Source organism: Vulpes lagopus, chromosome 4, assembly GCF_018345385.1.
Source record: "Vulpes lagopus strain Blue_001 chromosome 4, ASM1834538v1, whole genome shotgun sequence".
Taxonomy (NCBI): Eukaryota; Metazoa; Chordata; class Mammalia; order Carnivora; family Canidae; genus Vulpes; species Vulpes lagopus.
Genome location: NC_054827.1, coordinates 89,034,916 through 89,051,486, shown reverse-complemented (window position 1 = coordinate 89,051,486; position 16,571 = coordinate 89,034,916). Strand labels below are relative to the sequence as shown.

Below are 16,571 nucleotides of genomic sequence, written 5' to 3'. Positions count from 1 at the left end.
GTGTAGTTTTATTTTAAAAATATATTTGTCAGGGGGATCCCTGGGTGGCGCAGCAGTTTGGCGCCTGCCTTTGGCCCAGGGCGCGATCCTGGAGACCCGGGATCAAATCCTACATCGGGCTCCCGGTGCATGGAGCCTGCTTCTCCCTCTGCCTGTGTCTCTGCCTCTCTCTCTCTCTCTCTCTCTCTCTCTGTGACTATCATAAATAAATAAAATTTTTAAAAAAATAAAAATATATTTGTCAGGCAGCCCTGGTGGCTCAGCGGTTTAGTGCGCCGCCTTCAGCCCAGAGTGGGATTCTGGAGATGGGATATCGAGCCCCACGTCGGGCTTCCTGCATGGAGCCTGCTTCTCCCTCTGCCTATCTCTCTGCCTCTCTCTCTCTCTGTCTCTCATGATAAATAAAATATTTTTTAAAACTACATATATATATATATCAAGGTATATATATTTGTCTTGGGACTCCTGGGTGGCTCAGTGGTTGAGCATCTGTTTTTGGCTCAGGGCATGATCCCAGTCTAGGGATCAAGTCCCACTTTGGGCTCCCTGCATGGAGCCTGCTTCCTCTGTCTGTGTCTCTGCCTCTCTCTGTGTGTCCCTACCTCTCTCTCTGTGTCTCTCATGAATAAATAAATAAAATCTTTAAATATTTATATTTGTCTTGTCTCACCATCTGTATGTAGGCTCCTCAGGAGCTTGGACATTGGGGCACCTGGGTGGCTCAGTTAAGCATCCAACTCTCAGTTTTGACTGATGATCTCAGGGCCATGATGTTGAGCCCCATATCAGGCTCTGCGCTAAGTGGGAAGTCAGTTTGGGATTCTCTTTCTTTTTGCCTGCCCCTTCCCCTTGTTCTCATTCTCCCTCTCTCTCTCTCTTTCTCTCACTCTCTCTCAAATAAATAAATAATTTTTTTTTAAAGGACCAGTACATCATCTATTTCTCTGGCACTCCCATTTCCACTGCTTGGCTGGTAACCACAAAAAAGTAGTTGTTGACTTATAAGTATGAAAAACATTTCAAATAAGAGAGCTACGGCTGCTTATGACAGAGAAAGTAAGACTGCAGAGATCTTTTCTCCTCACTGAAAATCCAGGGCCAGCCCTCTTGCAATTAGAGAAAATCATGTGACTAGGTCTTGCTTATTGGATCATAAGCAGAAGTTTCTAGGCCAAAGCATTAGAGTCAATTCACAGCCTTCCAGCTCTCCCTTTTCCTTCCCCAAAGATGATGGAAACCCTATACTGAGGAAGTCAAACCACAAAATGAACAGTTTGGATCACTGAGTCACACTACATGAAGGGGAACTGTCCTCAACAATCACTTCACTTACAGTGGAGTTTTTGTGAGCAAGAAATAAACCCAGTTGTGTAAAGCCAGAGGTAGGATTATGTGGTACCATACCATAACCTAGTGTTACACTGATAGAAATAGTAATAGAACACTAAAAATAAAAATCATCAGTACTAAGATATGTGATGTAATGTCCTAATGAAGCAAAAATATAGAAACAAGAACAGAAAGCAGACAAGGTCAATAAAATGAGGGACTTCCAGGCTGTTGGGCCAACACTGGAGATTTGTCTTGTGATCTACCAGAATCTACAAGTCCACTTGGCAAGAAAAGAAAAAAACAACTGTGGTCAGGAACCAGGACTAGGTGATCTTAAATATCCCTTCAAACGCTGAGATTTAATGACCATGATGGACAGGGGATTTCTAATATGTGGAAGACAGAAAAATGAGAAACAGCTTATCCGGAGTTGTGACTATTTAATGTAATACATCAAAAAACATCAAAAGATCTCCCTATAAAATCTTGCAGGGAAAGACAAGGAACATATCTGTAGCACCAACGGATTCAAGGATGCTCTCTCTTGTGGAAGTCAGAACACCCCCTCTTCCTTAGTATGCCACCCACCCCTCAAAGTACTCTCAGAGCCAGTTCCCAAGTTTCTTGTCACATCACTCCGGAGCTCCTGTCACGAGAAGACAACTCCACTGATAAAGACTCTTCACTCGATAAAGAGCCTTCTCAGTGGCTTGGTAGAACCATCTTGAATTCATTTCCACAGAGTGGGTAAAGTTCAAGAGGAAAGGCCTTTTTTTAGACTCTTGAAACCATGTTTACCTTTAATGTAGCTACCACGTCCCATCAAAAATCATCTGTACTAAAAAAAAAAAAAAAATCATCTCTACTGTTTAAATAACAAGGCTGGATTGTTAAGCCTCTAAGTAAAGGAAGCAATTTAGTTTCTTCCCTGAAAATATTTTAAGAATAAGAACAATGTCTACATGTCACATATACAATGGTATTCCTGAAACATCTGAAGACCTGACTTAAAAAAATGATCTCTGCCACTTACTGGGTATATGACCTTGGGCAAGTTATTTAGTCTCTATGAGTTTCAATTTCTTCATCTCTAAAGGAGGGATTACAACATCTACTCATAAAGGTGACATTATGATTAAAAAGGGAGAGTACACTGAACACTGAAATACAGGGGTTCAAATGTAAGGTACTAGAGGGAAAGTAATAAACACCATCTGAAAATACTATTTCTGAAATCACTGTTGGGAATACCAGTGGCAGACTAAGCACATGATAAGTAATAAAACAAGGGCAGCAAAAAGAGAAACCAATTAAGCCTCACTGAACTCATTCAGAATTTCAAAATTATAAAATCCAGAAAGAACTTCTTTCACTGTCAATATACCTATATTTTGTGTTTTACTATTATTTTTATTTTTTAATTTCATAAGCATATAATCTTATGAGAAGGGTTTCTAGAGTTCTTAGTCTGACCTTGTTTGAGTTTATCTTAAATAGATTCAATAATGATGGTGAACAAAAGCAGATAGAGCCCTGTGACATTTCAATGAAAGATATAAAGAACAGATACTTTATATGTCATGTGGATGAATTATCTATTCCTGGTACCTGTGAATTACTTCAACTCACAGCTAAAAGGGATTGTGGCACAGGGTGAGCAACTGCAACAAGTCTGTCTCAAATCCAGCTCGGCTTTACAGATGCGAACTTGGATATATGCAGTATTTGAGCATGTGGACAGAAGATGCAGCTTAACTACACAAACAACTAATTATGCCTGCTTAAAGGCTGATTACGACTTTGTCAAAATCAAGAGAGGGCCTCTTTGTAGCTCACGCCTAAAAGTCCTTAAAAGTGTTTTCTTATAAATCCATGCCTTCTTTTGAGAGCATGCAAGAAGAAACGCAAAAGGCATTATTCTGTTTCTCTCTGTAATCACCACATGCTAAATAGGCCATGGTTCCTGTACCAAAAGCTCTGCACTGATGAGAGCAGAGAGCCAAGCAGGGGGTGTCCCTCTTTTCTGCTGCTTTTATTTTTAAAATGAATCATAATTTCTGCATTGGATATGAGGATGGGTTTACAGCTATTAGCCATCATATTAATAATTTAGAAAATACATGCCCAATCACTTGTATTCTTTCAATTCCCTACGAACACAGCTGCAACCCACATTAGAAGCGAGGGTGAATGGATATTTTTCAGATGAGATATTTGGGCTGAATTATTAGGGTAGCCTGTACTACAAAATTACTAATAAACATTGCTTCTGGCTCAATTTAGCCTGAACTCAGTGAACCTAGTCAATGGTGACAAATCAAAAACTCCGAAATGCCCAATGAATGAATCTAACTAATCAAGGAACCCTGTAGGAAGTAGATGCCAGGATTAATGAGCCAGTAGTTTCACCATGCCATGCTGTTATTTCTTCACATAAATGCCCTCAGATGAGATTACCTTTATGTCATGAAAAGGAGAAAAGGAAGGTTACATTGTTTCAACTGACAGGTTAACTACTGCCATTACTAGAAGACACATCTTTGTGGGTTAAGTTTTTTCTTTATCCTAAAAACTGAAATATAAAGTCCACAGCACACATTAAAAACATTTTCATTTTTAGGAAGCAGTCACTGAGGACATCAAACATAAATTACTCCAATGTCAGAATTTCTGCTCTATTCTCCATCTACAACTACCTTGATTTACCCAAATTGCTCTTCATCCTATTTTGTGTTTAATACCTAACATCATCTTTATTAGGCTGAATTCCTATATCCTATTTCTTTCACCATCAACAAAAGGTAAACTAAGTGCAACATAATTACTATGCCATTATGTTATACCACATATATTCAGTACCAATCTTGAGAAAAATACACAGGGATGAATATGTATATTCAAATATATCAATCACATAGTAACATCATAATAAACTTTGACTTTTTCTAGCCAGCATGTGGTGATAGGTATTCAATGCCAAACAGGCAACTTAACAAAAAGTACAATTTGTTAGAAGCAGAACAGCCAGTATGTTGTACTTATCTACCTTGTGTTCTAATATTAGTCATCATTATTGTCTTTCATCTTATTCTCTTATTATATGCAATTATTTATTATTATAATTTTAATAGTTTTGAGACACTGCTGCTAATAAAGAGTAAAAAAATAATAAGAAGCATTATTTCGTTTTTAGGGTTTTTTCCTACCTCAAAATGTAGAAATCTATTAGGTTTATGATTGAGATTCTCATTCTCTGCTTTTTTTCCTCACTAAACTGTCAACTTTTACAATTTAGACTAGGTTGCCTTCCCTTATGCTAATAGCATGCACAATATTTAAATATTCAGGATTCTTAATAGAAATCTATTGCTATAGAAACAAATATTATTCTAAAGTCAGGTCAAGTGAAAAAATTCCGTACACTTTCATTATAATATTGATAACCACTATATTATGAAATATAAGTAGCTTTGAAAGCATCTATCACTTCAGTTGATTTGTAACTTCCCATCAGTGTTCTGAGTTGGCCCATTTTTTTTTTCAAATGAAAGATTTCCCTTGCCTTTGAGAAATACAATTTTTAAAGATTCCATTTAGCATCCTTTATTGCATTCCTACATCATAAAGTTATGCTTTATAGCAGCATAAAAAAGCTGTAAAATTAGCATCCTTGTAAACAACCTTCCATGCTCACTGGTAAAGCAATCTGTAATTTGTACTGATCTCTTAAATGTGACTTGAGATTACAGGAGCCACGATTTCGATTTTTTCAAAAAAAAAAAAACAGCACTATGTTAAGAGAGAATATGATGAAATATAAAAACAAGAAAAGGTATTTTTCACCACAGGTATTTCAGAAATGCAGTTATTATGTTGCTAAATTCTAGAATTCTAAAATATAGAAACGTTCCATTTTTATATGAAATCCCGAATGAACATTGTTTTTACGTTAATACTTTAACCTTAGATTTAAAATACCCTTTAGAAAAGGGGAATTTAAATATTCTGTGAGCCCACTCACCAAATTTACCTCTAATTTAAATTCCTAAGGTAACATGAAGGAATAATATTTATCATAGAAAATCGTGCCTTTTTGTCCTTGCGTTCGAGGAGATTCCAGTGTGCTATCAGTTGAACAACGATTATAATAGTTCCTGAAATCCACGTGTAGCCCCGTGGTACAAAAACTATACTGTAGGGCAAGGGTCTGTTTAGGATTTACACTCCGTGGCAACCAAATGAGAAATCTTCCCACGGGAGTGGGCGCGTCTCAATGCCTATAATGGCCCTTAAATTCTAAACCACGAGATCGATTTTGATTAGCCTTCCAAAGAAAGCCTGTGGTATTGATTTTCCTCCAAGTTTAAAGCACACCCACAACCTTCCCCGCCAGGCTCCCGAGGCAGCAGCCATCGTCACGACCGTGTGGGCCATGTGGGGCCGTGTGGGGGCCGTGTCGGGCCGTGTGGGGGCCCTGTGGTGGCCGTGTGGGGCCGTGTGGTGGCCGTGTGGGGCCGTGTGGTGGCCGTGTGGTGGCCGTGTGGGGCCGTGTGGGGGCCCTGTGGTGGCCGTGTGGGCCGTGTGGCAGCCGTGTGGTGGCCATGTGGTGGCCGTGTGGGGCCGTGTGGGGGCCCTGTGGTGGCCGTGTGGGGGCCCTGTGGTGGCCGTGTGGGCCGTGTGGGCGGCCGTGTGGTGGCCATGTGGTGGCCGTGTGGGGCCGTGTCGGGGCCCTGTGGTGGCCGTGTGGGCCGTGTGGTGGCCATGTGGTGGCCGTGTGGGGCCGTGTCGGGCCGTGTGGTGGCCGTGTGGTGGCCGTGTGGGGCCGTGTCGGGCCATGTGGGGCCGTGTGGTGGCCGTGTGGGGTCGTGTGGGGCCGTGTGGGACCGTGTGGGACCGTGTGGGGCGTCCTCCGAGCACGTGCCTGTAGTAGGGCTGAGCCCGCAGCCGTGCAGGCCAGGCAGGAAGACCTGGGGGCACGCCGCAAAGCCAGGTCGTCCAGGGCTTGGGAGTCCGGTCCGGGTCCCGAAGCCAGCAGAGCCCCCGTGGGCACCGAGGAACCGGGGCCCCTTGCGCAGGGGCCGGAGGCCCAGGGCACCGAGGGAGGCCACCCCCACCCCCTTCCACCAGGGCCCTTCCTATCCACTGTGTACCTGCGGCCAGATGTGGCTCTGGGTGACGCTGGAGGGCAGAGCTACCTTCACTGCGGCCCATTCTGCCCTGCGGAGCACGGAGCCCACCCAGGACGGCCGCCACCCCTCGGCCCACGGCAACAGCTCACCGGAAAAGCCTCTCAGCCGTCGGGGCGGCCTTCGTGGCCTTGGCTGCCACTGAGGCCCACCGGCCCAAAGCCTCGCGAGGCCCAGAGCTCGCGCGAGACTCTCCCCGCCAGGCCTTCCCGCTTCCGGCCTGCGGACTCGGGCCTGGAGGCCTGGCCTCCAACCGGCAACGTATGCGGGCACCGGCTTGGGCTGCCCCTCAGCTCGACCCTGAACCCGGCCTCCGGGGTCCCTCCCGCTGTACTCTCCTCCCCTCGGCCGCGAGCCCGGCTCCTGAAATTCAGTCACCACAGAACCCATCATTCTCTGTATCACATACTGAAAATGATTTTATTTTAACCATTTACATTTAACTTGATATAAACTTGTCCGGAAAAGTCAAATAATATGCTTTATATTAGCTCAAACATTTATTAAGAAAACCAAATTCCATAAATAAGCACAGACAATAAGTTAAAACATATCACAAATTGACCAGTATGTAACAAGAATGCTTTATCTACACAAAACATCCTATTTCACATGTTTGTTCATTCTTCGAAAGCGCTTCTGTTCTCTGGGTTTGGATTTGACCAGCACATGCAGAAAGAGCTGATTGTGTTTCTCTGTACAAAGTCGCAGGGCTGTGGAGGTCCGCGTGCCCCGGGCGGCCAGGGGGCGGCCAGGGGGCGGCCAGGCCGGGCCGCCACAACACAGCCTAGGGCACAGAGCAGCGAGGAGAGAGGGACGGAAGGGAAGCAAACGAACCCCAGTCCTGAAGGATCCGGAAGAGAGATGTGGCTTTTACTTTTACAAAAGGAAAATGTTCTTACTTGACTTTATTCTTCCTTTTAAAGACTTATCAAAATGGGTGAGAGCGCCTCTTCCTCGTCACGTGACTGCTCCAGGCCGCTCCAGCCCCGGTCCAGCCCCGGTCCAGCCCCAGTCCACCCCAGTCCAGCCCAGTCCACCGGCAGGTGCCTCCTGAGAAGCCTCCCTTCTGTCACCTCACACAGTTGTGCTTAAGAAAACAAAAGTAAGAGAAAGCTGTTCTCTTGCAAGCCAACGGAGGGCTGCGTGGATGGGGCAGGGGTGCGGCGGCGGGAGAGGAAAGAAACAGGAATGGGGCGGAGAGACGGGTAAACCAAGTGATGTCAGTTGGGCCCTCAGATGCTTGTCCTCCTTTAAGACGAAAATCCCTAACATTGTGCTGTCCCTTGAGCACGTGCGTGTGTGACCTGGGTGCACGGGGGGTGGGGGGCGTGTGTGTAGCGTCTGAGAGTGAGCGAGAGTTCGGGGGGTGTGTTTCTGCCCACAAACCAGTCCATTGGTGTCTGATTTCAGATCCTGAGTCGACTCCCTGTTAAGTAAAATGGCGGGAAGGATGCTTCTGGCCGGGCGCGGGAGGAGGGGCGGGGGCGCGGGCCGGGGGCGCGGGCGCGGGCGCGGGCGCGGGCGGGTGGAGGGGAGCGCGCCGCCAGGCGGAGGCCGGGAGGAGGGCGCGAGCGCGGGCCGCGCGGGCCGCGCGGGCCGGGGCGGGGGCGGCTGGAGCCCGCGGGCCGGGGTGAGCCCGACGGCGAACGCGGGAGCGGAGCGCTAGACGGGAAGTGGCGGGGGCCGGGGCCGGGGCCGGGGGCCGGGGGCCAGGGGGGCGCGCCGGGGCAGGGCCCGGGCAGGGAGCGGGGGCCCGGGCGCGCGCCGGGGGACGTCGGGGCGCCCCGGGGGCGGGGCGGGCGGGGCGCGGCTGCATTAGGTGAAGCTCATGGAGACTGTGTGCTCTAGCGCCTTGCGGCGGAGGGAGGCGATGCTCGTGCCCCGCCACACGTCGCTGCTGTCCGGGGAGCTGCAGAGCTGGGGCGAGCCCGAGACGTTGCTGGGGCCGGGGAGGGAGGCGGGCACCATGCCGGGGAAGGCGGGCTGGTAGAGGTGCGACTGCAGCCCCGCGCCGTTGGAGCCCGCCAGGCTGTTGGACAGGCCCATGGAGTTGGGCGGCGGCCCGGCCGCCAGGCTGCACTGGGACAGCGACTGCGCCATGGCCTGCTGCCGGCCCAGCGCGGGCGGCAGCGGCAGCTGAGACACGCCCGGCATGGCGGCCGCCGCCCAGCGCGTGTCGTTGGCGTGGAAGGAGCACAGGCTGTCGCCCATGGCGGCGGCGGCGGCGGCGGCGGCCGACGGAAACTGAGGCAGGCCCGGCGTGGGCAGCAGCGTCCCCGGCGCGCGGAACACGTTGGTGGTCTTCTTGCGCTTCTTCCACTTGGCGCGCCGGTTCTGGAACCAGACCTGGAGCGGGCGGGGCGGGAGACACACAAGGCGCCGTTAGCCGGCGGAGGCGCGGGCCGGAGCGCTGCGCGGGTGCCCCGCGTGCCCCGCGTGCCTCCACCCGCCGCCCCCCCGCCCCCCGGCCCGGGCCGCGGGTCTTCGCAGCTCGAGACAACTGGCGGGTTGCACTGAGCAAGGGCCCCCTTCCGGGGTCCTGGGCGCTAGTGCCCCGGGGCGCTTACCCTCGGTGCACACACCGCGCCGCTGCACGCCGCCACAGTCCGTGCACTGCTTACGTGCGCAAGTCTGCAGGCAGGCGTGTGTCAGAATTGGACCCACCGGTGTACAAATGAAGATAAACATGTGTACCCATGTGGCTTAATAGCGTGCCTTATAACACTGATGGGGTAGAGAAATTTCAGAGACGCTGGAAATTTGGAAATTGATGAAGGGCCGTGGACGACATAGCCAGTTTCAAAATCGAAAGACAAAGGAAAGCCCCTAACGCCACGGATGACAGTGCGGAGAGGTTAATATAGTGATCCATGCGGGAAAGCGAGCGGCACTGAGCTACGGTGTCGTTTGGGTCGCCGCTGTGACTTGTGACTCCTAGTGACTGGTACTGCTGCTACAAGTCTCCTTGCCTCCTGCTCAAACCTCTCTAAGGGCACCTTTCATCTGAGCTGTGCAGATGCGCTGGAACCCGCTGCCAAAGCCCCGAGCCCTGGAGCCTGCAAGTCTATTTTCAGGAACTTACTGAGGACCCAAGACTACAAGGCCTCCAATTCCTCAAGCCCTCCTCTCTGTTTCATCCTTTTCATCTATGAACTGAAAGCAAATTTTCTGACCACAAATTAAAGAAACTCAAGTTTAAAGCTCACACTAGCCATGAATCAAATTTGATTTTGCGTAGACCCGATATCACATACCTTTTTAAAGGTGATGTATTTGACAAAGTATACTCCAAATAAAAACAAACCTTCTACTCGTTCTTTATTCACAGTAACCCTGAATTTCTGAACCTACCAGACATTTGCCTACTAGTGTCATATCCACTATCACAGAGGAAGGAAAGTTTCTCCTGAAAGATGTCAAGTAAGCTGCCTGACCAAGGTAGCTTCCCGTCTCCCCATGTTTGAATTTGATTTTTTTTTTAACAAAATAATTTCCAGCACGCCTACCTGGCAGGCTTGCAGTTTAACATCTAGTCAGTCCGAGGTTTACTGTGCACAAATATAAATGATGCGAGACACAGCTCAGGTACTGACTGAGTCTCCTCTTAGAATTTGGCAAACACAATTTGACTGTATTCATGACCAAAAGGTTATTCACCCGTTAATCCAAGCTAATATTTAGTATTTATTCTGCAAGATAAAGGATGCACCTGACCCCTTCTCAGTAAGCCAGCTATTCACAGACTTGTGTTACACCCGTGCAAGTGGAGACACTTAACAGTGTGAACGGCATTGCAATCTAGAATTATCGCCCGCCTTTGGATTGGCCCTCGCCTTGCTACCATACTGGTGCCATTGCCCACCATTTTATCTTTCTCTGATTTCTACCCTATTTCCCATGTTTCTGCCTACCCTGAGTTCCGGATTGTATAAAGATGCCGAGTCTCTTACTTGCTAAAGCCCCTTGAGTTGGTGGCGCGATGGATTAATGAGGCTGCGGGGGCCCTCAATAGTAACTGGGATCAATGCCGCTGGCTGAGAATTGAGCTGTTAGAGGCCTCGAGCAGAGAGTAGCGCGCAGGAGCCAAGGAAAGCGTAGCGAGGAGACCTGCAGTCACAGGTCACTTTGCCTTCCCCATCCAAGGCTGGAATAGGGGGAGGTAGACCGGATGGAGCTCTAGACAGGGACAGTGTCTATGTTGAAATGGTCCCATCTCACATTCTGCCCCCAGATATATTTTGAAAGGTATCAATAAAAATGGGCTACTAACATCCTGCAAAGCGTCAGTGAGTCCGAAATGTTTAAATGTTTGGAATGGGCAGTGGGAGATGGGAGTGGCAGACGTCTGGGGGGGAGTGGAAAGAGAAGCAGAAGAAAGAAAGAAGGTGGGGGGGGATTGCCCCCATAGAACATAAGTAGAAAACCTACTCGCTAGACAGGTTTCTGAACCTCAGGCACAGTTGGAAAAGAACAGCTGTTAAAGAACTAAATATTATAGGAATAATCGAAAAATCGTGCTCAATTATGTTTGAGGGTTAGTAGTCAAATGATGGCTACAAAATTTTTTATGTTTCATGGCTTACTGGGGTTGGGGAAAAAAATCTGCATGGGGTCTGAGCACCTCCGTTCCAAGCTATGATGCATATGTTTTTAAAAATGTGAATGTTTCCACTTGAAAACTAGAGCATGACGGATTAAAATGCAGGCAAAACCTAAGGGAGATTTTGAGAATGCACAGATGACAACTCCAGAAAATATATTAACCGCAGCCACGGGCCAACTTTGTACTCAGTTTGAAATGCAGCTCTTCTCAGAAAATGCTTAATACAACAGTGAGAATCTAATGGAGGTTGGAATTTAAAAATCCACTTTCATGATATCTGCTGTTACAGTAATATAGACATACTGTAAATGTATTTTAAAATATATAGCCCGTTTAATTCCCCAACTATAAATGGCTCAGAAATAGAGAAAGAGAGGGAGAAAGAGAGAATATTACTTTTTTTTCCCCCTCGAAGCAAACGCTTTATGAAGATCTCATTGGAATCCAGCAAATGATTAATGTGAAGATTTGGGAGGAAATCTGGGGAGCTGTATTAAAGCCGAGATCTCAGGTTCATTTCGATCAGCCAGCCGTGAACTCTGGGCCGAATTCATTACACTTTAATAGTGCTGGGAGAGGAAGAAAATGCAATTTCTCATTCCATTAGAAAACTAGAAAATACTCTCAGCTTGTCCCCCTATTAAGATGTGGCAGGTGACAGGGCCATTCTGGGGGACACGGTCAATGGAATTACAGCACATTATTTTTGTTCGTATAAAATATTGAAAGGCAAGCCTGACTGTGCAGAAGTTATTTCACTGATTTGGTTTTTATGTAAATAAAATATTGAAAGTTAATTAATCCGTGCTAGAGACTAATGATTATGCTTATTATATTGCATTTGATCGCGTAATTTGCATGATTCTCGCATTGCTGCTTAATAAGCCATTCCAGGTTATAAATAATTCTGAAATTGGTTTCTAATAATGGCATGCTATAAAAGGAATGGTTTTATTACACTAGCCAGAAAAAGGGAGCGATATCAGACATGGAACTGGCCTCCATGTGAATAGAGGTGCTTTAATAAATACTTATAAGCATGATATATACCAGATAGAGATAAAAATAAGTATGTTGGATCAGTTAGTCCAGAATTTAAAAGCATCTTTAAAAACATAGAATTCTAATAAATTAAATGTTTAGATCATTTTTAATCAGTGCAGTGGCCTACACACTGAAAAGAATGTGTGGCAATCTGTTAACTATAAGGAAAACTATGAAGTACTCATAAGAACATAAACCAATTACTATTTAATTTGAATTTGGTCAAGGAGCAATGGTACAGTGAATTGTGAAGTAAATACATTTTCCATAAATTATTTTTGCATTACATTACATAATGTTAATCATTCTGAAATGTTAATTAAGAAGGTTATGTTGATCTGATTACTTTTTAAACTATGAAACATTATTTTTAAAAATATTGAAATTGCCATTCTATTAAATTGTTCCTATCAGCAGCCTCAAGCTATTATCTTTTGTTGAACATTATGCTAGAACAATTAAAGTACTCTGTCTTTTTCTTCTTGATTATTCTTTTGTGTACTTTTTGAAAATAACTGTTTCTATTACATAGTTTGTATTTTATTTCATTTACAACTTTTTCTATTAAAAGAATCACTGCCATTAACCTTTGGAAGACCTAATAAAGTTTAATAGACCTCATTTTCTTTTTTCATAAAGTCAGTTGTCCAATTATATTTTATTTGTGATTCTAAGTTCTATTTTAATTTAAACTAATTACCATTATGTCTAAGCATTAAGCAACAGCATTTTACTCTTTAAAACAAAAATTATTAGGTAGTATTTCTCTTGAGGGAGAAAAAGCAAATTTATGAATTTTGAACCTACAAGATTTTAACAAGCCAGTATTATCATTAGCAGTAATGGATGTGTTGAAATTGTATATTTCTGTTAAGGTTTGGACTCAACTTCAGATTTAAAAAAGAGGAGGTAGGCAAAAAAAAATTTTTAAGCATTAATAATATATAGCTGCACAATGCAATGAACACTCTTTGGGTGTTCATTTCAATGGCCCCCATGGTTTAGGGCTTCCAAAGTTCACTAATGAAACCACCCAGACTTCTATCGAGGAAAAATACTCATCTATATTATACCTCGATTATTTCTTTATTAATCTGACGACTTTAAGTCCCCAATGATGATACTCACTTGCTGACTATTTAGAACAGAAGCACATGCTATTTTTCCAGGTTAGACTATCTTTAAAATGTCGCACAGAGACAGAAATATTCAACACTGTGATTATGGGCCCCTTGTCTCTTACTTCTTAGATCAAATATAAAGTAGCTGAGATCTTTAAACTTAATTTTGTTAAAGCACCTAGAGCTATAATTGACACCCAGCCTGACGGAGGGAAAATACCACGTCCGAGACAGGAAAGGAAGATTTTCAGAACCCTGGATAGCTCAAGACTAACTGCGCACCTTGGAATTTCACCTCCAGCGCTTATCCATAAAATATGGTATATTGTTTTCATTCTTCCAAAAAGCGAAAAGAAAAAAGAACCCTGAGATGCCTGGGCTTATACTTGTTTTCCCCAATTTTCAGGAAAGTTATAGGTGTGACTTTGTAAGTTATATATAATTTACAACTTGGAGGGTCGTTGGATGAGAACAAGGGGTGAGTAATGATTTCGTCTAGTATCTGTCAATCTTTCCTGCCCTAAATGTCCCTTCTTCAGATCGGATATCTACGACAGAAAGCCTTCATCCCTCCCCCAACCCCATCCCCAGTTTCCTTAGGGGAAAACCAGGGCTCACAGACTGGGGGGATCTCTCCAGCCGCCCTTAGCGCCCCGGTAGACCATCAAAGTTTAAGGCCTTTGCAAACATCAAAGCTAGGGGTATTTTGCCTGAGAGCGGTGGGAGGGTGATATTCAGGAAAATAAAGCTACACCGTGAAACGCTGGTGTGGATTCTTTTTGAAGGTGCCACTATGTCTTATTTTCTCCCCCTTTCAAGTTTTCGGTGTAATTGTTGCATTCCCCCATTTATCCAGACGCCTAACACAAGCTCGTTACGGGGTAATGAAATACTTGTCAATAACTCGAGCTGCGGTGGAGGCGCGCGCTCAGCGTGGCCGCCAGGGAGACGCGGAGGCCGGGAGACGCGGAGCTCCCCTTCTCAGGACGAACCCGACGACCTGACAGTCGAACGACGCCGGCTTCGCTTTTGAGCCATTTCTGTGGGAATGTGGCTGTGCTGGCAGGAGATCGGGGCCCTGCCTGTCCGTGGAACTCACAGGCCGCCGAAGCGCAAGCCCAGGCCCCCGGCCCGGCAAAGGCCCCGCTTCCTTGGCCCCAGTCGCCCCCCCTCCTGGGCTTCTGCCCCCGCGCCCAAGCCCGGTGTACCTGCACTCGCGACTCCGTCAGCCCGATACGCAGCGCCAGCTCCTCGCGCATGAAGATGTCGGGGTAGTGAGTCTTCGCGAAGCTCCTCTCCAACTCGTTGAGCTGCGCCGGGGTGAAGCGCGTCCGGTGGCGCTTCTGCTTCTGTTGGCCCTGCTGCTGGCCGGCTTGGCTGGGGTTCGGGCCGCCTTGGGGCCCCGGCTGCTTGTCCGGGTCCTTTGCGCTCACCGCCAGCGAGGCCGGCGTAGAGCCCACTGTGGTGATGTCCTCCCCGGGCAGCAGAGTGGCTCCCTCCACTGGGTCGGAGCTGGGCGCTAGGTCCCCCGGATGGCCCCCAGGGTCGGAGCCCCCCACGCCCAGCCTACACTTCACCGCCTCCCGGTGGCCCAGAAGCTCGGCAGCATCTTTCATACCTGAGGAGGCAAGGGGATCTCCATCACTACCCGCCCGGCCCGGCCAGGAGGGACTGTCCTCACCGCGCGGTCCTCCGGCAGCCCTGTCCTCGGCTCCCTCCGCGCCCCAGGTCGCCCTACGGAGGAAACTCCGGGGCTGTTCTGCTGGCCTCCCCGGAATCTGGACGGCCAGGCGGGAAGGCCACGTCCCGGCCCCATTCCCTCTGTCCGCAGCCAGCTCCCGGAGTAAACAGCACATGCTTTCGTATCTCCCGCAATGAAACACTCCCACTCCCGGCAAAGAAACCTGCCTCCGAGTCCCTTTCATGAACCGTACCCCTGACGCCCCAGGAACGCGAGAGCAATCCTTGCACCGGGTGGAGGGGGCAGAAAAGAAATAAAGAAAATTAAATGTTTCCTTGGTCGCTGCCCCACCTGCGTCTAGGCAGCTTAGCGAACTCTACCTCCGGCCCTCGGCCGATTACCTCTCACTTTTGGAAGATGAATAATTCTCCAAGCCTTCCGCCCTCTGAAATCAACCCAAATCAGCTCCGCCTCCCCCTCAAATCAGAGAAAGTGTTTGGAAAATGGAGTCACATCCATCACCAAAGATTCCCAAACCGGAAACCCAGAGCCCAGCAACGCAGACCGCATTAAGGAAACTCAAGGAAACTCTATAGACAGAACAGTGAATCAAACTTTCGAGAATTCAACTTTTCTTTCCGGAGAAATAAAAAAGCGCGTTCCTCTCAGCCATTGGCAACGCTGAGTCCCTTGCAGGCGGGAATGCCTGTGGGGATGAATTTGGCTTTTCTCCTTTTTCAATGAACACACTTAGAAAATCCGCCTTGATTGCAGCGGCTTCTCGTTTGATGTCAGATTTTTACAAATTCAACCATACTCAGATGAGGGGTAGAGAAGGAGGGAATAGGGACAGAGAGAAAAAAGGGGGAGAAAAAAATCCCAAGTCAAAGCAAACAGGAGGGGGAAGAGAGAAAGAAAAACACCTCCTAACAAATTATCTCAGGGTAGCTCACAGTTCAAAAAAAAAAATTAATAATAATAAGGGAGAGGGAGGAAGGGGGAAAAAGGAAAAACAAAAAGTAACATTTCCCTAGTCCTTTTTTGGATCTACATATTCCATAGATTTTTTTTTAAAGACGATGTTAAATCAAATTAAACTTTAATGCAGCACAATTACTTTTAAAGAAATTAGTCCATTTAGGGCGCATTAAGGTAAAATAAGGAACAAATTGACAATTTCCTGCCCCGGCTTCTCCTGGTTGCCCGGGCGAGAGGCGCGCACTCACCTAGCCTGGCGTCCAGGAGGTCGGCGTGAGACAGCATCGCGCACCGCTCCAGGGCGAAAGCTGTTCCCCCCCAAATTTTAGCGGCTTTAAGTTATTTAAAATAGATATAAGCTATAAGCTATACGATATAGATATATATAGATCACCTAAATGAAAGAAAATTCGGTTTGTGGTTAAAAAGGGGGCTTCTTGCATTATAATGTCCTTTAGAGAGACGGGGAGGTGCTTAACAGTTGAATGAACCCGTGAGCAGCTCGGCGAGGGGACCAATCAGGAGGGCAGCCTGCAAATGTCAGCGCCGGGAGAGTCCCCCGCTCCGCCCGCCCGCCCGCGCCCGCCCGGAGGAGGCGGTGGCCGCAGCCCCGGCAGCTCCAG

General features: G+C 47.1%; 1 protein-coding gene across 1 annotated transcript; it reads right to left on the bottom strand.

Moving 5' to 3' along the window:
- Positions 1 to 8,336: 8,336 nt before the first annotated feature.
- On the bottom strand, positions 8,337 to 16,233 carry LOC121489074 (orthopedia homeobox). The gene is made up of 3 exons (XM_041751545.1): positions 16,197 to 16,233; positions 14,498 to 14,907; positions 8,337 to 8,867 (listed from the first exon to the last, which is right to left on the bottom strand). The coding sequence occupies exons 1-3, from the start codon at positions 16,231 to 16,233 to the stop codon at positions 8,337 to 8,339; spliced, it is 978 nt and encodes a 325-aa protein (XP_041607479.1).
- Between the last annotated feature and the right edge of the window lie 338 nt (positions 16,234 to 16,571).

What these genes read in the sequence shown, in the direction of transcription:
- LOC121489074 (XM_041751545.1), bottom strand. Translation starts at nt 16,233, where the DNA reads ATGCTGTCTCACGCCGACCTCCTGGACGCCAGGCTAG. An exon ending in CCTCCTGGACGCCAGGCTAG is followed by an intron (nt 14,908 to 16,196) that starts GTGAGTGCGCGC and finishes TTGCCTCCTCAG; the next exon opens with GTATGAAAGATGCTGCCGAG. An exon ending in TGACGGAGTCGCGAGTGCAG is followed by an intron (nt 8,868 to 14,497) that starts GTACACCGGGCT and finishes CGCCCGCTCCAG; the next exon opens with GTCTGGTTCCAGAACCGGCG.